General features: G+C 41.2%; 1 protein-coding gene across 1 annotated transcript in view; it reads right to left on the reverse strand.

The window, feature by feature from the left end:
* The window catches only part of LOC104940781 (DNA polymerase alpha catalytic subunit-like), a gene marked incomplete at its 3' end in the record, with an annotated part of 18,903 nt that extends 1,816 nt beyond the window's left edge, over positions 1 to 17,087 (reverse strand). Inside the window, exons 1-14 of the mRNA XM_010765758.1 lie at positions 16,958 to 17,087; positions 15,664 to 15,779; positions 15,044 to 15,140; positions 14,859 to 14,936; positions 13,809 to 13,924; positions 13,616 to 13,678; positions 11,836 to 11,931; positions 11,589 to 11,745; positions 9,715 to 9,874; positions 8,782 to 8,954; positions 8,359 to 8,471; positions 8,009 to 8,122; positions 7,824 to 7,930; positions 1,345 to 1,538 (exon numbers count right to left, since the gene is read on the reverse strand). Coding sequence (XP_010764060.1) covers positions 1,345 to 1,538; positions 7,824 to 7,930; positions 8,009 to 8,122; positions 8,359 to 8,471; positions 8,782 to 8,954; positions 9,715 to 9,874; positions 11,589 to 11,745; positions 11,836 to 11,931; positions 13,616 to 13,678; positions 13,809 to 13,924; positions 14,859 to 14,936; positions 15,044 to 15,140; positions 15,664 to 15,779; positions 16,958 to 17,024 — 1,651 coding nt within the window. The remainder of the gene's footprint in view (positions 1 to 1,344; positions 1,539 to 7,823; positions 7,931 to 8,008; positions 8,123 to 8,358; positions 8,472 to 8,781; positions 8,955 to 9,714; positions 9,875 to 11,588; positions 11,746 to 11,835; positions 11,932 to 13,615; positions 13,679 to 13,808; positions 13,925 to 14,858; positions 14,937 to 15,043; positions 15,141 to 15,663; positions 15,780 to 16,957) is intronic.
* Positions 17,088 to 24,389: the final 7,302 nt, after the last annotated feature.

Genomic DNA, 24,389 nt, shown 5'->3' on the forward strand with positions numbered 1-24,389 from the left:
TGACAGCCTGTCAGTATCGTCTCATGCAGCTCACTGATCCAGTAATGAGTGACCCGACAGTGAAGAATAAATATATTTATAACTAGAGATGTCCCGATCCGATCACGTGATCGGGGACCGGAGCCGATCACTTGATTTTCAAAAGATCGGAATCGGGAGAAAAAAATCGGGGATCAGGATTATCTTTTTTTTTTATTTTTATAAATACTTTTTTTAAATTTTGTATTCAATGTTAGAAAACAAAAATGACCATGTTCAAGTCTTAAAGTCATCCTGAGGCCTTAGTTTTGGTTTCAAATTACACAACATCATGTATGTGTTGCTTCTTTGGGGCTTGTTTTCATAGACCTGGTTGCTTATTTCTCTCAAATCTGGCAACAGAGTGGGCAGGGCGCAGTGTCTAATTGTAGCAGTAAGCTAACGAGTACTGATAAGCTTTATTTTGTTTTGATCCAATGCTGCACAACTGAACTGATCCAATGCTGCTGTGAAAAAAAGAAGCTATAGCCTATCCATGTTGGATAGAATATCCAATTTAAATAAAAAAACAACCTTAAGGGACAACTTGAATGCTTTTTTTCTCTTAATGCATTGCATAAAGATCGGATCGCAAATTGTCAAAATCAAATGATCGGAATCGGATCGGGAGCAAAAAAAGGTGATCGGGACATCCCTAGAGGGAACAGCTGTGAGTGTTTGATTTAAAAATGTAGTCCGTTAGATTTACTGGGGGGTCCAGGAACGTTTTTAAGCTTCTTCTTCTTGCCCCTTTTGAACATGAAACTATTTAAGAATGATTTTTTTAATACCCTGAACGTTTATTTTTATTTTGCTTTTCTTTGTTATAATTATTATACTTTGTTTTGTTTCTAAGATGTTCAATCAAAAAAATGTACTAATACAAAAAACTGTACCTGTTTAAAAATGTAACCTAATCTGAGTATCATAATATAAAAGTAATGTAATCTGATTACCTTATGTCAATCACATCTGTAAACAGCGCTAAAGCAGGAACATTAGAGGCTATACAGCGAGCTTCTGACCTGGTTATATCCTTCTTTCAAAATAAGATTGTACAGATATGCACACCTTGACCTTTGGGGAGATGATGATGAGGAGAGGACTCATGGACAACTTAGTTTACAAAGAGGAAATCTTGTGTTGAGAAAGTGTTGATTATTAATTGTTACGCTAACTTTTTTTTATTTTTGTGAAGATGACTAAAAAATGTAATAAAAAGTTACTCCCAGAGAAAAATCTATTGTTGTACAGAGCCAAAATAATAAAACATATGTTTTCTCGGACCAAATACTAATTAATCTGACATCATAACCCGTGTCCCGCCCCAGGCCTTGCATTTCTTCATAGGCGTTGGAGCGCTGGTCAGTCCGCTGGTGGCTGATCCTTTCCTGTCAGACGACTCGTGTGTCCTGTGTTCAAACTGGACCCTGAACTCATCATCTGCCTCGGACCTGGGGCACCTCCGCAACAGCCTGGTGGGGCAGGGGGGCGCGATCGCAAACATCTCCCAGTATCCTCTGCACACCGAGGGGGTGGTCATGACCAAGGTGTCCTATGCCTTCTGGATCATCGCTCTGATCAATGTGAGTTCATGTTTCGTATTGTTGGAATAATATCACTGGTCCCCGGCTTGAGCTTCAATCTCAGGATCCATGTATTTGTGATCCTCTCCAGAATGGAAGTAGTCATCACATACAGAGCATCAACTAGTTCCTGAACAGTGTCCTTCACATGCTGATATCCAAGAGAGGGAGTTCCACAGTCACAAGATGGAGGAATAGAAAGCAGTATTCAATGTTTACTTCAGATTAGCTCCACGTCAGAAATGATCATGCTTGTCATATGTCTCTCTCCATAGAGGCTGAATCATCATGTTAATCACATAGCTATCATATGCCTCAAACAGTCCTGATGCTCTTCTAGGTAATCAGACATGCTGTCATGTTCACAGCTACAGTTGGGATACCTTTGTTATCATGGTACTCTGATACTGGAAGAGTACATTCAGTATTTTCCCAACAGATCCCCAGCCCCTGTAGTCAAAATGTCAAAGTGTCCTTGGGTAAGATACTTTGCTCCTGTAGGCATGACGCGTAATAAAAACACTATAGAAGAACTACCTTTATTAAACAGATTAGTAGAGTACTCAATTCTGATTGATCAATTTGGAGGTGGTTCATTTTTGCCAACTGGCCGTTGCTAAGGAGAACAGACCGTTGCTATGGATGATCAAGGGACGATGTGCAGTCATATCATTGGATGTGGAAAACTAATGATTTTTTGTCAACAGCTGACGATACATTTACAGGACGTTTATGACTGCACATAGTCCCTTGATCCTCCATAGCAACGATTGGTTCTCCTTAGCAACGGTCTGTTCTCCTTAGCAGCGGTGTGTTAGCAAAAGTCAACAGGCAACTAGGAATGTCCAAATTGACCAATCAGAATCAAGTATTCAACTAAGCCGTGTAATAAGTGGATATCTCTTGTTTATTATGGTGTAAAAGTAACACACTAATGTGGCCTTATCACACTTTACTTCTTTATCAGCAGACAGTGGTGTCATTCTACCAAGTAGTGTTTGAAGGAAATCTCTCTTTATGAAAGTAATACATTTCGGGATTAGCCTGCCAACATTTGAATGCCGCATGAGTTGCACCTTTGGGCTAAATCATTCTGGCTGCCTTTACAGTTCTGCATCATCTCCAACATCGCAGTGATGTAACCTGTGCTGAACAAGGTGGCTGCTTATCACCGGCTCCGAGTGAAACTTCAAAGAGATTTTAATCCACAGCAGCACATTGTTTCCTTCTCGGTCTGCCGTCTCTAGCTGAAACAGCAAAGCATCGTCAACCAGGCGGAAAGTTTGGCGAATCATGTATTCAAGTTAAATCAGTGCTCGGTACTCTGGGTGCTTAAAACTGTGTGGAAATAAGCGGAATGGGAATCTGATTTGGATGCATAAAATGAGTCTTAACACAAATATTAAAAGGATTTTTCTGCTCTTCTTTCTGTATCTATCTACCACTGTCTACGTTTGTTGCATGCAAATTGAAAGGGGTCAGCGACAACAGGATGTGTTTCCTATCCAGCCGCCTGCACAAAAGCGCAAACTAATAACCAGTGATTTTTCTGCTATTCTTTCTGTATCCATATCAAAGCATCAAGATAGACGAAGAAGCCATTTGTGTCTTGAGTGTGGTCTTTAGTACGGCTGATCTACTGTGACATTACCCAGCTGGGTGCCGTGATAATGCACATTCGGGGACCTGTCACTCCCCCCTGTCCTCCCCTTTACTGGAGATGGTTCTGCAAGTGCAGGATCAAAGCTGCAGTAGAGGTGCCTGGGCTATGAAAGGGTTAGAGCTGAGCAGAAATGGAGGGGTGTGGGAGGGGAGGACAGGCGGGTTTTCACTGCTGCATTGAGCCCTTCTTGCCTAAAATATTGCACAGGAAACGTCAGCTTTAGGTGAAATCCTCTATGGCGTCTAACCCGGGGGGAGATCTCTCTAAATGTACGTTTTAAGATGGTATTTTATATATAACGGGACAATCCTGCAAGTGTTGTATCAGGGCTACACGTACACCAACACTGTTACGCAACCATAACAACCACGACAATGTGACAAAGCACTGGATTGGAAAAGTGAGAGCATAAACACAACAATATCCGCCGTTGGCAAGAGAACTTGAAGATCCTTTTTCCTGCAGTCTCTCTGTGGCCCTCGTGTCTAAAGATAGCCGGCCCTGTCAAATGCTCTGATGTTCAAACAGACCGTAGCATTGCACAGTAACACAGGAGCTCAATACGGGTGTTAATGTAATGCTCCAGCATATGAAGCCAGGACTCCTGTCTCGAAGATTTACTGCAAATGCAACTCACGTCAGACTGTGATTCAGGTAAAACATCACTTTTTTCTAACCAGTACAGTATGACGATAACTGCTGGCAAACGTCAAGGGCCTGGCAGTTAAAATGTGTTATTAAAGCCTTCACATCGATCCACACTTCAATACATTTCAAACAGTTCGTCTAAAGTGGTCTAAAGCCTGCCCTTGGACTCCCACTGGAAATGTACATCCCCCTCTCTCACATATATATAAAACACGATTCACCGCCTTAGTGGCATTTCACTTTCAATAGCTGGCCGCTGTACATCACCGAGTGTATTGAGAGGGATCAGTAAGTGGAGCAGACAAACAGCATGTCAGCTCACGGTGGGAGAGCCAAGTGCTGCCTTTTGCCATTTGGATCACCATGGAAACAACCAAATACACAACCAGCCACTCTCATCAGCTCCACACACTGCAGTCCATGTGTGAGAGCAACTGGTTCATCCCATGCAGAAAATAGATCCTTTAGTTTGGGCGTGCTGATTTTTATTGCACTAAAGGAAGAAATCGCAGGAAAGCAACCATATGAATTTAGGGTTGTGAATCCTAGCTTGATTATATGCAGAGGTGACATGATTATATATCATTGCCAGTAAGAAAAGAGGTCTGCAAAAGACCAAAATCAGAAAATCAATGCATGCTAATAGAGATAGAATGGATATGGATGTGACTGGTATGACACCAGTTGGACACCATCTTCTAATCTAGGTTGCATGCACAATATTGACATTTGTATTACAGCCATTTCACATACAAGGCCTTCCACTCAGCACAGCAGTGAGTAGTCTAAGCATAGTAAATGACGCACGTTTACACCACTGCCTACGTTTGATGCATACAAATTGAAAGGGATCACCGACAACAGGATGTGTTTTGTAACCAGCCACCTGCACAAAAGCGCAAACTAATAACCTGCAGATGACAGATGTCCAGCAGCATCCGTTCATCCAACCCCTCCTCCTTTTTTCTCACACCTCTCACCGTAACTAACTTACGTATAGCATACATTATTACGAAGTTAANTATGTATGCAATGCCATAGTGCAGTGGTTCCCAAACTTTTTCAGTCGGGCCCCCCTTGGGTAATTGGAAATATTTTCGGGCCCCCCCCAACCCGGTTCCCATCTATATTGGTAGGATTAATTGTTGTGAAAACATTAAATTTTCTCTGCTAATAATAAGAAGATACAAAGATCCAACTATAATTCTATATTTTATTATGGATTACACATGAACAAAAGTGTTTGTAATAGATACTGTGAATTAATTTGGCCTAATTAAAACTAGTAGGCCTTCTTCCCTGAGTAGTGGATTTTTAAATTTGAATTTATTTAAGGAAAATATATGATTGAACACTTAACTACTATTTATACTGCAGGTTGCAAACGATCACATCACTATACCATTCCTATTCCACATCAATGACTTGAGTGTGCTTGCTTTCCCTTGCAGATCTTCTCAAACCGGGGCTATTGTTTTGAGAATGCCACTCTCAGTTCATTTTCAATGTTCAGCTTTGATCTGTATTTCGTTTTGATGGCAGCAACAGCAGAACAGCTTATCTCACACAAGTAGGATGTTGCAAAAGGCAGCAGTATGCCCACAGCTCTCTGACCAATGAGATATTTTCGAGCAGTGTTTGTTTACAATTTCTTCCCGCGCCCCCCCTGCAGTACCCCCACGACCCACCAGGGTCCCCACAGTTTGAAAACCACTGCCATAGTGGTTGTGTACAGAATAAACAACATAACAAAATGAAAAATCGTGATCCAGATTCAATTATTAAACATGACAACCTGCAAAGAAAAAGAAAAAAACATTATTAATAATAATAATAATTAAAACTGCGGTCGCACATGTGTGCGCAGTGATGAGCGGGCCCTCGCGTCCGTGCGCCTGTCGGGGAGGGCAGCCGGTCATCCCGGCGTCAAGCAGACGTGCGCGAGTCCTGGGAAATGAGCCGTTTCTCATTTCTATAACTTTCGCGTCCCAGACTCCCAGGTCCTCCGGCAGCAACCCGGATACGGATGTCGGCGCGCCGTCTCAAAGGAAAACACATTTCTCTAAAGGCTCGTCGAGGATTGATTATCGAGGAGGCTGTCTGGAGGAGCCGTAACCAAGGATACATTGATTTAGAGGAGAAAGGAGAGAGGAGTCTCTCTGGAGGAGCTATAAACGAGGGTACACTCAAGTATTCTCCGGAGACGATTTCAGCCAACAATGATGTTTAAAAGAGGCGTGACGCATGGCTGGACTTATCTCAATGAAACACAGCTCTGCAAACTGTCCCCGTTGTGATTATAAGTTATTTAAGATGATCAAATGCGCATCAGACTTCCTGTCCTTTACCATTTGTTTACTCACTAATCACATCTCCCCAGGATGTTAGGCTATTTATTTTTTAATACAACTGCTTTCATTGTGACACAATGTTTAGTGAGAACAGCTGCTGAGGTTAGTGCAGAAAGCAGAACAGTGTGTATAATATATATCGCTCAATAATATATGTAACAGGCCTACATTTCACACTTTATTTGTAGGCTTTAGGAGATATCTACAAATAAACAGTAGGGTTAGGGTTAGGGAGTGTGTCTGTTGTAATGAATATGCCGCCAGCAAAGGGCATTGTTGGACTAACAGTAGGTGAGTGTGTGTGTGTTTATGTGTGTGTGTTTGTGTGTCTGTTTATGTGTCTGTTTGTGTGTGTGTGTGTGTGTGTGTGTGTGTGTGTCCGAACATTTCCCTAGGAGGAGTTTGCAAAAATGTGCGTAAAATGCATGAAAAACGCACATATTTAATGGAAGAACATTTGAAATATGTCAAGATTTATAAGAGCAATGTGTATACAGCGTTTCGTGAATATTGGAAAAACTATATGCGTAAGTAGTTTGGAGTAATTTGGAGTAATTTGTGACATGTAAATCGTCAAAAATGGTGTATTCGTTGTTACCTTACGACCTCCACGATTGAGCTATCAAAAATGTTCATCGCAATTTAGCATCATATTGGATAGGGGCTGAACTTATCCTGGATTGGATTTTTTCCGATCATTCCCCTAGGAGGAGTTCGCAAAAATGTCCTTAAAATGGATGAAAAACGCACATTTTTCAAAATGGCCGACTTTCTGGTGGGCGGGGGAAAAAAGCAAATTTGTCCACAATCATGAGAGAAATTTGTATACAGCGTTTCGTGAATATCGGAAAAACTATATGCGAGTAGTTTGGAGTAATTTGGAGTAATTTGTGACATGTAAATCGTCAAGAGTGGAAAATTCTCCGTTCACTCACGAGCTCATCGTTTGAGCGATCGACTATTCCTTCGCAATTTAGCATCACATTGGATATGGGCTGAACTTGTCCTGGATTGGATTTTTTCCGATTATTCCCCTAGGAGGAGTTTGCAGAAATGTTCTTAAAATGCATGAAAAACGCATATCTTTCAAAATGGCCAACTTTCTAGAGGGCGGGGCTAATAAAAGCAAATTTGAAATATGTCCGCAATCATAAGAGCAATGTGTATTCAGCGTTTCGTGAATATCGGAAAAACTATATGCGAGTAGTTTGGAGTAATTTGCGACATGTAAATCGTCAAAAATGGTGTAATTCGCTGTTAGCTTACGACCTCCACGATTGAGCTATCAACTGTTTTCTTCGCAATTTAGCTTCACATTGGATATGAGCTGAACTTGACCTGGATAGGAATTTTTCCGATCATTTTTCCTAGGAGTTCGCAAAAATGTGCTTAAAATGCATGAACATTGTATAAGATGCATATCAGAAAAAAAAGAGGACAATGAGAAGGGGAGGGTTTCAATGTATAATGTTCCCTGATTGCAAATGTCTACTACTATTTCATTGCAACTGGTGAAATGTCCTCAAATGTCTAAATGTCCTAAAAAACGGCCTGGACCTAAAACCACAAGATGAGATGCGTCCACTCACAGAATATCTGACTTCCAGGTACTCGCTCTGAGAGGGAATGTCGGGGATTTCAAAGGCGTAGCTCTTCTCCACTTTCTGCAGAAAACAAGCCAGAGTTACCCACAGGTCAAACCTTACATATCTCTACAGTGTGTGAGCAGGGTTAGCGCTCACCTTAGATTTGAATTTCATGATCCTGAACTTCTCAGAGAGTTCGTTAAACTCCTGATAGACGTCCATCATTCCCACGGGAGAGTCGGACACCTCCCCGTTCTTTGTGTTCACTTTCTGTGGATGAAAACACAACCTAAACAGTTGAAGACTTCACCAAAACATGTGTTTGTGAACTGATTATGACACCGTTGTTACTTACACTAAATAAGTATCATGTTACCACACCTTGTAACACAGAAATAAGAGCAAATCTGTTTTACTACAAGTGATTTTTGTAACTGTATAAAAAGCGGAACACAACGTATTGTTTTCATAACATTTTGGCGGGAATGACAAAGCGTGAAACGTACATATTCCCTCGGCAGGAGGTACATGGTCCTCTCGATGTTCTTGACGGAGACGCAGCAGCTGACGTGAGACTCTGCAGACTCAATCCACACTTTTCCAAACAGGTACACCACACCTGGGCCAAGGAGGAGGAGGTCAAATGTCAGGCAGTGCTCTAAAACTTCACTTTACATCATAACGGTAAGCTAAGTTATTTCTATTGCACATTTTCAGACACAGAGGCCATTCAAAGTGCTTCACATCATCATTAACACTTAACAAGAGAAAGGAACACAGTAAATAAACACAATGGAATATCAGATTCATAAAAAACATGCATAAAAGAGATTAAAAACAACAATGTAAATACGCTAGGTGGTAAAACAAGTTAAAAGGCTTCTGGGTAAGCAGATGGAAAAAGTAGTGTCAGTGTCAGTATGCTTCACCTGGTTGGTTGTAGGCGTCTTCGAAGGCGTCTAACCAATAGAAGCGGAAAACCTGCTCCCCGTCCGCTCCCTCCACCAGCGGGAGTTTGCTGGAGTCGACCTGCACCTCCACTTGAGACTCGCTGACCCCTCCTTCCTCCTCCTGACCCCACGAGCTGCCCGCCCTGCTGGACCTGGAGGAGGAGGAGAAGAAGAAAGAGGCTAAAAATGAAGCTTCTATGGAAATAGGTCTTAACAGGTTGGCCCCGTGTGTGTTTTAACGCTGCTATGGACAGTCTTGCACTAATGCACATTCTCAAAGATATTGAAGTGACTGTTGTTTTTCTATATATTGATTGTTGTGCTTTTATTTAGGTCTTAATGTGTGCATGTGTATAAATGTGTCTTTTGATTGTGTATAAATAGGATATACATATTTGCATACATATTTTATATATATTTGTTTTTGTATTTGGGATTGTGGGAAACGTTATTTTCGATCTGTCTGTCTCTGGATGTTTTTAAATGGGTCAAACGCTTTCAAATGGGGTTTTCAAATGATATTTATTTGGTAGTCATGAAAATTTGTTTATTTATTTGATTGTGTAATGTATTAGGTTTGTTCCGACTCTTTTGCAGGGTGGGTGTATGTTTAAGAAAAATGCAAATAAAATTTGTTTTAAAAGTCAAATCTCTCTCTCTGTACACACAAACTGACAATAAAGTTGACTTTAAGATTCTAACTTGTTCTTGTCATATGCACAAAGCTACAGAGTAGAAATGGTAATGACATTCTTCTGACCTGGGCTCCTCCAACAGATATAATAAAATACAAAAATGTAAATAAAAATAGAGCAAGAAGTCTCTATGAAGTGCATTCTAGGATTGAAGCAGGACACATATCTATATGTCCTGAAGCTGTAGGAGCAAACAAAGGAAACAAAGCAGACTTACACTAAGACAGGATCCTGAGGATCTGCTTTCGGCTCCACCTTCACTTCTGCAGCTTCAGACGAAGGCTCGGGATCATCTTTAATCGCAGGCTTCTCGTCCTCAAGTCCGACCTCCATCGGCTCGTCAAAGTCCACCTCATCGAACCCCAGAGCGTCGTCCGCTGAGAAACACATCGTCACAAAGAGGTGAGTGTATGCTTGTTGCTAGGATCAAGAACATGCAAAAAGCTAGTTGCATATAGAGCTGCAGAGATAAGTGGACAGCTATCTTAAATCTTAATTAGTGATGTTACGTTCACGAATGATACGATTCCTTTAAACGGCTCTTTGGCACGAACGAAGGGAACCGAGTCGTACTTGGTGAGAGCCGTTCTTTTTATCGCTGGTTCACTCGCCTTCACGTGAACAGTGAACAAGCTTGATTTTGTTCCCCAAGTGTATTCCGTGAAGACCCGGCCCTACTCTGATTGGTTAGGTTTGGGCAGGAGGAGTGAGATGTTGTGGGTTAGGGTTAGCCAATCAGAGGCAGAGTAGGCGTGGGTCTAGGGCTGCACGATATATCGTGTCGTGACGATAATCGCGATATCCACATCGCAGGACGTGCGATATTAAGTAGGCAATTGGACTCAAACACGTCATGTTACAATTATTTTGCTGCTTGCTACAAAAGGAAAACTCGCGTCGCTCTCATGTCAGGGGTACTTGAGTGATTGACAGCAAACCACCAATCACAATCAAATCTCCAAAGCAAACGGACCCTGTGATTAAAGGTAAAAACATTGAATAAAGTCGTTTCATGTGTTTCTCCAGGGCAGTTCGGCGCTGCTAACCGAGCTAGCTCAGCTTGTTGCTCTGATAACTTAAGATCCAGACGTACGTGACTAAAATCCTTCATCCGGTTAAATATAGTTAGAAAAATACCAATTGTATAGCATTAAAGTTCAAGAAACGATCGTTTGCGGACAAAAAAAAGATTCCTGTATGTTTTCATATCGCAGGGGGGAAAATATCGCAATGTCAGTTTTGTTCAATATCGTGCAGCCCTACGTGGGTCTTAACGGAATACGCATGAGAGAGAGAAGTCATAGAAAGTGGTACAGGTAGACGACACAGCAGCATTTGGATGCACTTCATCAAAAACATAGGCAATGAGAAAGCGGAGCGCAACATTTGTAAAGCCAAAATATAATTTAAAGCAGGGTCAACAAACGATATCCACCGCCACTTAAAAAGAAAGCGCTCGGAAAGGAACGGAGCCATGAGATCATCCGGCTCCCTTCAAAGAGCCGTCATTCCCATCACTAATGTCCATCAACAAATGGAATGAAAATGCTGTTTTCCGCCTCCCAAATATGAAGATCTCCTGCTTTTCTATTATATAATCACAATAAAGCAGTGCTTCTCAAAGTGTGGTCCGCGGACCACTGGTGGTCCGTGAGCACCCCCTAGTGGTCCGTGAGTATATTGGTGACATTTCAGATTTGAAATAAATAAATGTAAGTTTTCCGCACTCTCGCGGGAATATCTCCGCAATGGAGCGAGGTTAAGTTTCACTTTCGATTGCATGATATAACCCAGCGCAACACCTTCATCACACATGTTGACACTTGTTTGTAGCATTTTTAGGCGATTTATAATCTGTTCTAGAAAAACGATGTGATTTTGAATATTTGTGGAGTTAGGTGGTCCGCGAGTGTTTTTTTATTGGTTAAGTGGTCCTTGGTATGAAAAAGTTTGAGAAACAATGCAATAAAGCGAAATGCTTTAGGTGTTGGACTTACAAAACATTTAAAGACATCACCTTGGAAAAGGAATGGAATAATGTTTCGATGTATCAATATTCAAATGTAAACCCTAGTTTTCTGTCCGTCTCACCTTGCTCTTCCTCCATCTTCTCCACTTCCGCCACCTTCTTCTTCACAGGAGGAGCTGATGAAGAGGAGGGGAGGCGGGATGAAGGTCTGGGGGTCGGGTCAGAGGGCGGCGGTCTGATGATAACCTTCGCCTTCTGCCCGCTAGCTGACGGTGACTCCTGGTGCAGAAGAGACAGATAGGTGAGAAGAACTGAATCCTAACATGTGATGAAGTTCACAGATACTTCATATGGAAGCTCACAGGATACCTTTTGCTTGATGGAAAAGGGATTCATGGGGGATCCCAGGGACTTCTTCTTCTTCTTCAGAGTGATCCCTGGAGGAGGAGTGAGAAGAGACGGTTTCTGGGAAGACGGAGGGAGAGAGATAAATAAAGAAATCCAGTGAAAACAATGCAGTGTCTCAAAAATTAAAGTCATTAGTTGCCGTTTAATTGTGTTGACATTCAGCTAGACCAAAACAGGCAAAGTTGACGTGCAGTGTGTTGCCGGGAGCTTATAAGGATTTATCCACGACTTTGAAAATGTTAAAAATGTTTTAAGAAAATGTTTAAAACATAAAAAGGTTTAAAAAAGTTATTGTTTAATGTTTTAAGGAGGTGACGCTACTCAGCCAATCAAATCGGTGCAGTCAGTGAATCAGCACGATAGATACACAGTCTCACACACAGTCACAGTCTCACACAGTCACACACACAGTCACAGTCTCACACAGTCACACACACAGTCACAGTCTCACACACAGTCACAGTCTCACAGTCACACACACAGTCACAGTCTCAAAGTCACACACACAGTCACAGTCTCACACACTCACACAGTCACACACACAGTCACAGTCTCACACAGTCTCTCACACAGTCTCACACAGTCACACACACAGTCTCACACAGTCACACACACAGTCACAGTCTCACACAGTCACACACACAGTCACAGTCTCACACAGTCACACACACAGTCTCACACACAGTCACAGTCTCAAAGTCACACACAGTCACAGTCTCACACAAGTCACACACACAGTCACAGTCTCACACAGTCACAGTCTCACACAGTCACAGTCTCACACACAGTCACAGTCTCACACACAGTCTCACACACAGTCACAAAGTCACACACACAGTCACAGTCTCACACAGTCACAGTCTCACAGTCTCACACAGTCACACACAGTCACAGTCTCACAGTCACACACAGTCACAGTCACACACAGTCTCACACACAGTCACAGTCTCAAAGTCACACACAGTCACAGTCTCACACAGTCACACACACAGTCACAGTCTCACACAGTCACACACACAGTCTCACACACAGTCACAGTCTCAAAGTCACACACAGTCACAGTCTCACACAGTCACACACACAGTCACAGTCTCACACAGTCTCACACAGTCACACAGTCACAGTCTCACACAGTCACACACACAGTCACAGTCTCACACAGTCACACACAGTCTCACACAGTCACACACACAGTCACACACACAGTCACAGTCTCACAGTCTCTCACACAGTCACACACACAGTCTCACACACAGTCACAGTCTCACACAGTCACACACAGTCACAGTCTCACACAGTCACACACACAGTCACAGTCTCACACAGTCACACACACAGTCTCACACACAGTCACAGTCTCAAAGTCACACACACAGTCACAGTCTCACACAGTCACACACAGTCACACACAGTCACAGTCTCACACAGTCTCACAAAGTCAGTCTCACACAGTCACACACACAGTCTCACACACAGTCACAGTCTCAAAGTCACACACACAGTCACAGTCACAGTCACACACAGTCACAGTCTCACACACAAACAGTGTCACACACAGAAACAGCAGTGAGTAATTTCTGGACCTCTCTTAAATGCAATTGAATACCCCTGCATTATAGCAACAACAACAACAACAATAATAATAATAGCAATAATATTTGGGAGGGGGGGCGCGGCTGTTCTTAGGTGCTCACCTTCCCACACTTTGAAAACCCCTGCTCTAGACGATTATGGTACCAACCTCAGAGTGCAGGTCCTGTAAGATGTCTCCCAATAGGTCATCTTTTGACAGATCCACGTCTTTCTGCAGGACATACAATCATCAAATGGTCGACTCAAAGACAGGAGACATTTCTTTTCAGTAAAGATCCAGACATAGCAAACTCAGGGACATTTTTCAAAGAAGCAGGTATTTGGTGTCAGAAGCAACTCACCTCAGTCGGTCTCTTCACATTGCTGTTCATGAAGAGGCTCTTGATGGTGTTGGACTTGGCGACGACAGATTTCTTCATATTTTTCTTTGAGGCTGCTCCTTTGGAACCGGCCTTTCCTGAAAACAAAGCATTTTCACACAAACATCACTACTTGGTCAAAGCTATTCACTGCACACCGCCCCACTCTCACAGTACACATACTTGTATTCTAACCTGTTATGCTCTTAACATTTTTTTACATGACCATATTTTATTCAATATGCTCCTTAGATAACTTTATAGATTTCATCTTTTTTATTTTACTTTCTCTTCATAGCATTGTGAAGCACCTTGAGATGATGTCGTTTTTAACCTGTTAAGCAAGCACACACACACACACACACACACACACACACACACACACACACACACACACACTGCCATTGACAAGTGAGAGCTATGCGCATGCAGTCGAAAGCAATGTTATGCTCTGAGAACTGAACCCTAGGCTCAAACTAGTAAATGTGAAGATGAATAATCATTTCAAAGTGACAGACACATTGGATTAAGCTATGGATTAAGCTTCAGCAGCGTTTTGATCGTTTTGATGCCATTGAACACGACTTTTGATCAGAACAACAGCTAAGGTAAGAAGCTTCCTCCGTGAAGCTACGTGTTGTGATGTCTGTTTTCGCTTCCCCTGTTGCGAGTTCTGATCAGTTATGATACTAATATTTTTGGAATCCGTGGAATCTCAGCTTGCTAATCGATATCTTGTTTGTGCAGATACGATAAGTAATAAGGGTATTTAAGCTGTGAGTTCTGTGCTAAGTGCGATGGCATTTTTTCGCTCAGGGCTCATTTAGACGCTTCTTGTGAGACTTGTGTTTTCTTTCGGTAAAAATGGTTCGTATTGTCAGGTAGCTGAGTTTCTTCCCGTTAAGTGAGTATGACACATTAATAGTTTCATAAATGTTAAGAAGCCCTGAGACACAGTTTTGTGGGAAAAAAAGCCCTGTGCCCCCAAAGTGTGCTATGTAAATGATACGTTTGATCATTATGAACGTTTACCTTTGTTGTTTTCTACTACATCATCGTCCAAATCATCGTCAAAGATTTCTCTCCCGTCCTCCACGTATCCCGTCCCATCTGAAGAGAAACTCTTGCATTAGAACTCCAAAACAACTCAATTAAGACATGTTATTTTTTCATATATCAACATATTCTGAGGGTATAAACAAGCGAATGAGACTCACCGTCATCAATGATCCAGTCGTCCTCTTGTCGTCCTCGTACCATCTCAGAGTACTGCTGCTCGTCCACCTCTTCGTACACACTGGAAAACTTTTCCACCTGGAAAACATGAAGACCTGTTAACCCTAATGTACGAAACAAGCATGGCTGAATAGATATCAGTAACATTTCAAAATCCACCTTTAAATGCTTGATAACAGCAGAGAACCTGAAACGATTGCATTCTTACAATATTCAAGTTTTACATAAAATGCATTACAATTAAAACTGTTTTCTGTCAAACATAACTCTGCCACACGTGTTGAAAGACAGTGTCAATTGTGTAACCATATAACTGTATTTGGTATATTATATGTATATTACCTTACTGTTTAATTCAGTACATTTTAATAGGACAACAGCTCATTTTGCGTGAATCTTGATGGACATATCCTTGTCTGTACAACACGTGTTTTGCTGTAATGTATATGTGTTTGCACGTGCATATTATGACTTATACCTGTATGTGCACGTAGTTGGCCAATAAAGCTGATTCTGATCATGTAAAGTCACATTAATAAAGAAAACATGCACCTGTAAATGAAAACGATTAAACACAGATGTTTACTATTAAGTGCCTCACCTCATATTTGATCTTCTCGCCTCTCTTGGCTTTCTTCAGTTGCTCCAGAGCAGATTTCCTGCCCGTCTTCTCCTTCTTCTCTCGTCTGGAGCGAGACATGGCCAGCCCTCCAGCATCTGAGGAACACACACACACAGAGGTGGAGAAAGTACTCAGATCTTGTTCTTGATTAAAAGTAGAAGTACTCAGATCTTGTTCTTGATTAAAAGTAGAAGTACTCAGGTCTGGTACTTGAGTAAAAGTAGAAGTACTCGGATCTTGTACTTCAGTAAAAGTAGAAGTACTCAGGTCTTGTACTTGAGTAAAAGTAGAAGTATTCAGATCTTGTACTTCAGTAAAAGTAGAAGTACCAGAGTGTAGGAATACTCTGTTACAGTAAAAGTCCTGCATTCAAAATGTTCCTCAAGTAAAAGTAGAAAGTATTAACATCAAAATATAGTGAAAGTAGCGACAGTAAAAGTATTCATTGTGCAGATTGGTCCATTTCAGAATATTATTTATGATGTGTTTTATAATGATTGATCATGAAAGTGTTCTCAAAGCTGGTAAAGGGGCAGCTAGTTTGAATGACTTTGTATACTGCAGGGTAGCTTGTGAATTTACTCCAGGTGGAACTAAAGTCTGATTTAACACTTGATTATATTTCACATCATTCATCCACATCTGTAAAGTAACTAAAGGTATTAAACAACTGTAGTGGAGTAGAAGAACACTATTCACCTATGAACTGTAGTGGATTTGAAGTACAAAATATAACATCATTAAATACTCAAGTAAAGCCTGAGTACCTCAACTTAAGTGCAGTACTTAAGTAAATATACTTAGTTACTTTACACCACTACACACAGACATGACGACCAGGAGCCCAGCTTGAAAGCACAGGTTGCAGACATTTAACTCAACAAATACTCCAATAAAGTCACATTTTGCTTTTGCATCTGCTTATTAAAGACAAAGACATGTAGGCATTTTGATAACGCTATCTAATTATTGCTGTAATGGATTCAGAGAGTGCTTAATGTTACACACAGCGCCAGAAAATGACAGGTGGCTAACTTAAATACAATATCTACCTTACTCTATGACCGCTTTTAAACCTTAGTAACACAATAGTCATGTAGCAAATTGTGGCCTAGTTTAAAACACATTCATGCACTCATTAAAACACACACATTGTGAACGGCCTTAGCATGTCCCTTGTTATGGATTGACAAAAGTAAGCTAATGTTAGCTAACTCTCCCTGTGTGTTTTAGCTAAATTAAGCTAGAATTCAACTCGATAACAAGAACTCACCGCCATCCAGAGCATCGGGAGCATCAGGAGCATCCATATCTTTCTCTGGGTTAGAAACCGGAGCCATAACTTTAATAAATCTTTAATAACTTTGACGTTTTGCTGACTGACTGGCAGGTCAACACAACAACAGCACACACACCGCCCGCCAAATCTGCTTCCCGGGGAAAGTCATACACAGGAAGTGACATCACGAAGCTGTAAGCCAATTAAAAGTAGCGCTGCCATCTCCACTCTGACCACAGGGGAGCAGTGTTGGTCCATCGTGTTAAACAACACGATGGACCAACAGGATTCAAAAGGTATGCACAGGATTCAAAAGGTATGTAAACTGTTGAATATTATACATATTTTATTAATTCATTCAATAAAATAGATACATACATTTTTTAGTATTTAAATGTATGTTCATTTTATATTTATGTATGTGTATTTATTATTATTTCTACATTCCTTTCTTCTTTTTATTTCATATGAGATTGTATTGTTTCCTACACAGACATCCAATGAGGCAGATTGTATCAATGCATTTCCAGATACAAAATACACACATAAAGGCAAACACATTAATAAATAAATAAGGATTTAAAAATAAAATAAAATGTGTTTTATATAATAGAAGAATACTGTACATATATACACTTTATATACATGTAAACATACATATACTAACATATAATTTGGACATATAAAACAATGCTTTTGACCCTGGACGTGTAAATTATGCATATATAACAATAATACAAACATAATAATGACACATAACATGTATAAAAACACCTTTAGGACACACCAGTTTGTATAGCCTTGAGAGGCATTATCCTTGGAGTTACCTTTACCTAAAAACTAATCACTCTTATATGTACCAAACTTGTTTACAGACATGTAATCCACTGAGGTGGTTTCAGCACTTGCTTTTCCTCTAATTGGCTTTTTCACATGCATGGATATAACAAAAACATTGTTTCCATCAGAATAAGTCTTGTCTAAGGTGCCTGTGGTGACGCCATGCTGTTTTCAATTTCCAGGCAATAATAGCACCAACTTTTATTTTGTAAGTCAATGCCTGTGATGAAGCTCGTTTCCATGGACACCGGTTGGCACAATGGGCTCCTGTCCCAGATTGGGGCCACAGCGACATACAGTGAGGCCAACAAAGAAAACACAAAGCGGGTTTTGTCCTGCGTCCCTGCAGCCTGATTTGGCTTTTGTGCCATAAATAACTGTGGTAATTCATGAGTGAAGACCTGTTCAGTGAAGAGGGGTTCTCTGTGTCATTTCGGTGACTTTTGAAGTTGTTTTTGCGTTTTTTTAGGTTTTAACTTTTATTTTGAAATACATTGTTCACTGTTTGTATTGACGCTACAAGTTGCACATGCATGAATGGGGTCCTGCACTGTAGTACAATAGGGAGGGTTGTAGGTCTGCTAAATGGACCGTGGAACAAATTGTCGAAGCTCATCAGCGCTGAGCAGCTGATCTGTCTCTGCACAGTGGACAGACAGACAGACAGACAGGCAGACAGTCAGGCAGTAAACTGCTGCTGCCTCGTACTGAAAAGAAACCAGTCAGAGAAGCGAGTTAACACTTTACTTACTTTACTTATTGTTCGGTTTTTTGGATTACGATGGTGAAACAGCGACGCATCAGAGCGCATTCCTGTTGCGCGTCTGTTTGTTGCAGGAGAGGAACACACACGGTAAGGATGCAACTTTCACTAGCCTACATTATTCTAGTCTAATCGGTTACTGAAAGTTTGCCAAAAAGCTGGGGACAACAGAAAAGAAGTAGCCTTCTTTAGTATGTTAACAATCCTATTGAATGTGCAAAATGCACACTCGGATGCATCAGACTCTCGCAAATGAGTGTGATTAGACGATATAACGATAGAAACTAGATACAAGAGACATCGAACAATATTAAACCATAAATAAATGTTATATAAAGCTGAATCTTGTTTCCAATATGAAGATATCTTGGTATTTTTTTACAAAACCTCATAAAAGCAGAATCTAAACTATGTGTGACTCTCAAATAGTCTCCATTCTCCTCTCGGACTAATTGCATGCCCGGCCAGTGAATACTTCTCAGTATCATCTCACTGATGGTGCTATGGTCCTCTCCACCAATCCTCTCCTATCTCACTGCCTCTCTGTTGTATCGCTCCTCTGATTGGTCCTTTTCCTGGAGCTCTCTCCTCTTTTCGGTCGCCATGGAGAGAGCTCATCAGCTCTGTGCACAAAGATCGTGTATTCAACACAATGAATCACTCACAGACACAGGAAACAATATAAGATGTATTGTATAGTTAGCCCATAGCAATCTTTAATAGCCGGGTCGTTCCTTGCATTCGGTGCCATTTAGGTCCCCACCACATTATATCATATATTTTGTATTTTAAAGGTCTAATGCTTATTTTTTTAAAGCTTGGTTTTAAATGTGTATACCATAAAACAACAATGTTATTTAGCCAGCACAAGTTGGCCAAATTGCTCTGTCCCCAATCATGTTTGCTCAACTTCTGTATCAGATATACAAAAAGAAATCAAACAAATACAAAACAAATTCTACATGTTTGTCACTGTTGTACCCTTTTGCTAATATTCCTCACCAAATTGAAATTGTTGTTATTAATTCATTTGTATTGAAAATAAAGTGTGTGTCCCCTGTTTGAATGTCCCCCCTGTTACTCTGATTTGAATCCCTCTGGACACGCCCCTTTACTATTCTACTATTTGTATGACTCAAGAAGAAGAAGGATGCATTTTGAGTGGGAAAATCATTCAATCACTATGCTCATCTTTAGTGTAACTGATCATTTGCTTTACATTTAGAAAATATGGTGAATATATTACATATATGTTTCTGTTGTCACCAAGTGCTAGCTTGATTATCATCACACATGTAGCAATAGCCAAGTTTAGCATAAACTGTCCACCCTGTTATCGTCCACCCTGTTACTATTTTTCACAGTAACAGGGTGGACACACAGTAACAGGGGAAATTTAAACATAATATCCTGAGCTTGACCAAAATATTTTTCTTATACTTTAAAAAGCCATCATTCAGATTAAATTTTTAAAAAACATGGGAAATGATGTTTTTTATTTTTGAATACCCTAGCTGAAATGGCACCGAATGCTAGGAATGACCCAGCCCTTGTTTTTTAGACAGCCGTCAATGCTTTTGAACATCTGCAGCATTGAGGACAGATGTGCAAGGAGGGGTGTGACAAAAACACAAAGCTAAATCAGTGCGCTGTCAATATATCAAACACCAACAAATACAAGAAAAATGCACGAAAAAGTCAAACAAATAAGCAAACACACACACTAATACACACTGAGTCAGGCAGGTAAACAAGAAGACATTATAAAGGGAATTATTTTTTGATATGTGTTGGTGGGCAATATCACATTACAGATGCACTGCACATAATAGCATCTCCACTACATTGTCTTTTGGCCCTGTCATTTTCCATGTCATTCTTGCAGCATCTTTTCAAATGCAACACTTTCAGTCTTTTGTTTCCTCCATGTTTTGTTTCCTCCATGTTTTTGTTTTTTTCAGGCTCTGTGCCAGATGTGTATACTCTAAAGGCAAATGTAATCAACTTCTACACTAGTGTTGTACCCTGGATGCTTTAAAAGGAACATATTTGCAAGAAAACCCAGAATTCTTTATTGTTATGGTCCTGAGAATTAGCTTCAGAGTGATCCCTCCGCTCCTCTGTGCAGCAGGGCATCAGAGAGGAGGAAGAGGAGGAGAGAGAGAGCAGGGAGTGGGCGGGGGAAGTGAGGAGGGAGAAAGAGACACAGGGGTGAAGAGGAGGAGAGAGGCAGCGTCTCTTACTGATGCTGAGTCACATTACAGAGGGACCAAAGCCACATCCCATGAGTCTTTGGGAATCATGGAGGAGCTCGAGCACACCTGCCCTCATCCACGGACGGTAGGGCATCCGTATTTTTCTGTGTTTTTATGCAGTGTGTGTGTGTGTGTTTGTGACAGGGAGGCAAACAAAGGCTCCTGCCCCCTCCCCTGTTACGAAACAGATCCTGTCTTTAGCTGGGGGATATGCCCAGATTGCTGAGTGGACAGCAGTGTGAGTTGCCAGAGAAGGAGGGGGTTCACACAATGGACGTGGATGCTGGGGGGACATTGCAGCAGGAAGGAGAGTGTTATCCCTCATCGTGTCTCCTCATCCCTTCCCTCCATCCTCGTCCTCACTCTGGGTGTAATCCCTCTTAGGCCAGATGTTCTCTGCTTGTGCCAGAGCGGGCTTTACTGATAGGCCTGTGTGAGCTTCCCCATCTGCTCTGTGCTGGTGTCAGCCACCCCGAGGAATGAGGGTGCATCCTCAGTATCTCCTCCTGCATCCTCAGCATCTCCTCCCTTGTTGTTGCTTTGATAGCTAGCATTGTTTACCGACAGCTCGCAGAGAAGCGTTTAGCATGACCGGACAAAATGTTCAAATGCGATCTGAAAAGCAGGGGAAACGTGTGCAGGAAAGGCGGATGTGAAATCCATTAAAGGAGTCTCAAATTGAAAGCAGTGTTAAAAAAAAAAATGTCAAGCTTAATCTTGCGGCATCTTTTCAAATGCAGCATCCAGTGTAGGAGTTTGAGGCTCTGACCAACACCTAAATATGCCAGACACAGGTTATTGAACCAACATTGAATCCACTGCAGCTACAGTTTTGTACCTCGGATGTTTTGAACTCAATATATTTGCATGGAAGTCGGGATGAGTTGAGTTGATCCTGAGAATTAGAATAAGCCACTCCTCTTTTCCCACCGGGCCCAAAGCATCATGGGTGCATCCTCAGCACCTCCTCCATGATGCTTTCTGTTGTAGCTCTAATAGCTAGCACTGGATACCCACAGTTTGCAGATAAATGAAATGACCGAACAAAATGTTCAATCTGAAAAACCAAGGGAAGCATGTGAAGCAAAGCGGATGTGAAAGCTGGTCTCATATTTAAAGCCGTGTTAAAATATTAATGCCTTCTGTCTCCTCCTGCAGCTGTGACTCTTGCTTTCATATATTCTGTTACTTGCAGGATAGTCCTTTACATTGCTGCCAACACTTCTGATTAATCAGCGATTCATATAATGAAGTGAAATAGCATTTCATCAACCTCAGCTGACCAAAGCAGAACTCAGCAAAATACAGAAATCACCATGAAGTATTACACATTATAAGGAAATATTTAGTGTATTTGTTTATAAAGCACTTATCAAACTGAAAACCTAAGTGCTTCAGACAGTTAGCAAAGAAAATATGGTAAAAATCTACGATAAAACAATCAAAGTACAAACCACGGACAAATCGTACAATATCTAAACACAATTGAAACTTGAATCATGCAAGATAGTGTTTTATATATTATAAGGGCTAAGCAAAAAAGGTCAGCGAGACAGCGACACACACACAAACTTTCGGGCTTGGTTTCGCTGTGTCTCGCTGTCTCGCAGACGGCCACTGGGCTCACAGGGAGGGGGGGGGGCAGGAGCTCCAACAAGCCATTTAGGACAGAGAGTGAATACACATACTATACAGAGATGCTGTATGAGAAACCAATGTGAGTTTGGAACATTGAACAATATAAGCTATTTTAGTAGACCTCAACAATGTCATTTAATCTTCCTTGCCCAAAAGTCATCATTCCCTGTCAGAGGAAAGTGTTATATGTTATTCTAAAGTTCAAAAAACCACATACAAATGTAAAAATGTCAGAAAACTGAGAGAGGAATTTGAAAAAAAACGCAATCAAACTCATATTGTTGATCATGAAGGTAAATGACTCTCTTTGTCAAAGGAGTGAAAGAAAGCAAGGTGAAGCTAGGAACATATTCTAAACAATGCCACTCAAAATATCAAACTATCCCTTTCTCTGCAATGTTATTAAAAGCGCTGATTTTACATTTGCCCGTCTATGTCCGTGTTCCCCAGTCTGTCTGTTGCTGTTCCTGGAGGATGCGATGACGTGGGTTTTCTCCGTTGTCCACAGAGACTGAAACTGTTTCCATTTTATTTTCATCCTCCTCTCACACTCCCACTGCTTTCTGCTCCGTGCACACTCCCTGTCACATCCAGTGACTATACCCTGCAGTCAACAGATGGCAGACAAAGACACATTTTCCAGGCGTTGCAACACTTTAACCTTGATGTAGCACTCGACAAGCACCAACCGGCATCATCTGTTATCCGACTCGTCCTTGTCTGCCTTTGTTTCCTTGTCGCTGCTTCATTTACATTCATTTATGGGTTTCCCCCCGTCCAAATCACCACTGGATTCACATCTTCAGGTTATTCTTTCCTTTGAATGTTACTCTCGACAGCTCTGCCCACATTGTAATGCACATAGAAGTAGGCTACATGTCTGCACACATGATCAATAACATTGAGTGCAGCTCTCCCAAATATGGATCATGCATCACCTTCGGTCAGGATAACCTAATGGAGGTCACTGTAAATGTGGAAAGGGAGACATTAAGTACCACAGAAGGGATGGGGGGTGGACATCCTTCACAGTAAGACACATGAGCTGCATTATATATATATAACCCCGTCTCCTTCTCCTCCAGACTCTGACAAAGCCGGCCATCTTTGCCAGGGAGAGCAGTTGTGATTGTCGCGCCCCTCATGAGAAGCTCACCATCGCTCAGGCCCGCAGAGGCACCCCAGGTACAGGAGAGCATTTCATTTAGCTGACACCTTCATACAAAGAGACTCAGTGTGTCCAACCATAAAGAAACAAACTAAAAATAGCAAGAATCCTGCAAGGACGTTAGCTATAAGAGAGGTCATTGTACTGTAAGTGCTAGAGAGAAGGCCTCCTCCTGCCCCTCCTTCTTATAACTATCATCTTTATCTTCATTATATGCATTAATTCTCCCTTTCTATAACTACATTAGCAACTGCTTTTGTTATGTTTTTCTACTACTATACTGTGACTTTACTTCAACTACTGCATCCACTATTTCCTCTGAAGTTACTCCGAATATCACAACAACTACTTTTGCTACTGCCATTACTGCTACTACTACTATTACACTAGTGCTCATCTCTTTTACCAGAACTGCTACTCCTGATGGCCCCTGGTTCTCAAGAAACAATAACAATAAGATATTACTATGAGAGACTTATTAAACAAAACAACTAGAAAGAGACAATGCAACCACTAATAAGAGGCCAAACATAACTACAACAGGACAAATAATGACGGCAAAGAGACTTAAAGAGACACTAGAATACCACGAAGCCACACTAAGAACTACAAAGAGACACTAAGAACTACAAAGAAACACCAACTGACTACAAAGCCACACTAATAACTACAAAGAGACACTAAGAACTACAAAGAGACACAAACTGACTACAAAACCACACTAAGAACTACAAAAAGACACTAAGAACTACAAAGAAACAC

The sequence above is a fragment of the Notothenia coriiceps genome, unplaced genomic scaffold, assembly GCF_000735185.1.
Source record: "Notothenia coriiceps isolate Sejong01 unplaced genomic scaffold, NC01 NC01_scaffold00002653, whole genome shotgun sequence".
Lineage (NCBI taxonomy): Eukaryota > Metazoa > Chordata > Actinopteri > Perciformes > Nototheniidae > Notothenia > Notothenia coriiceps.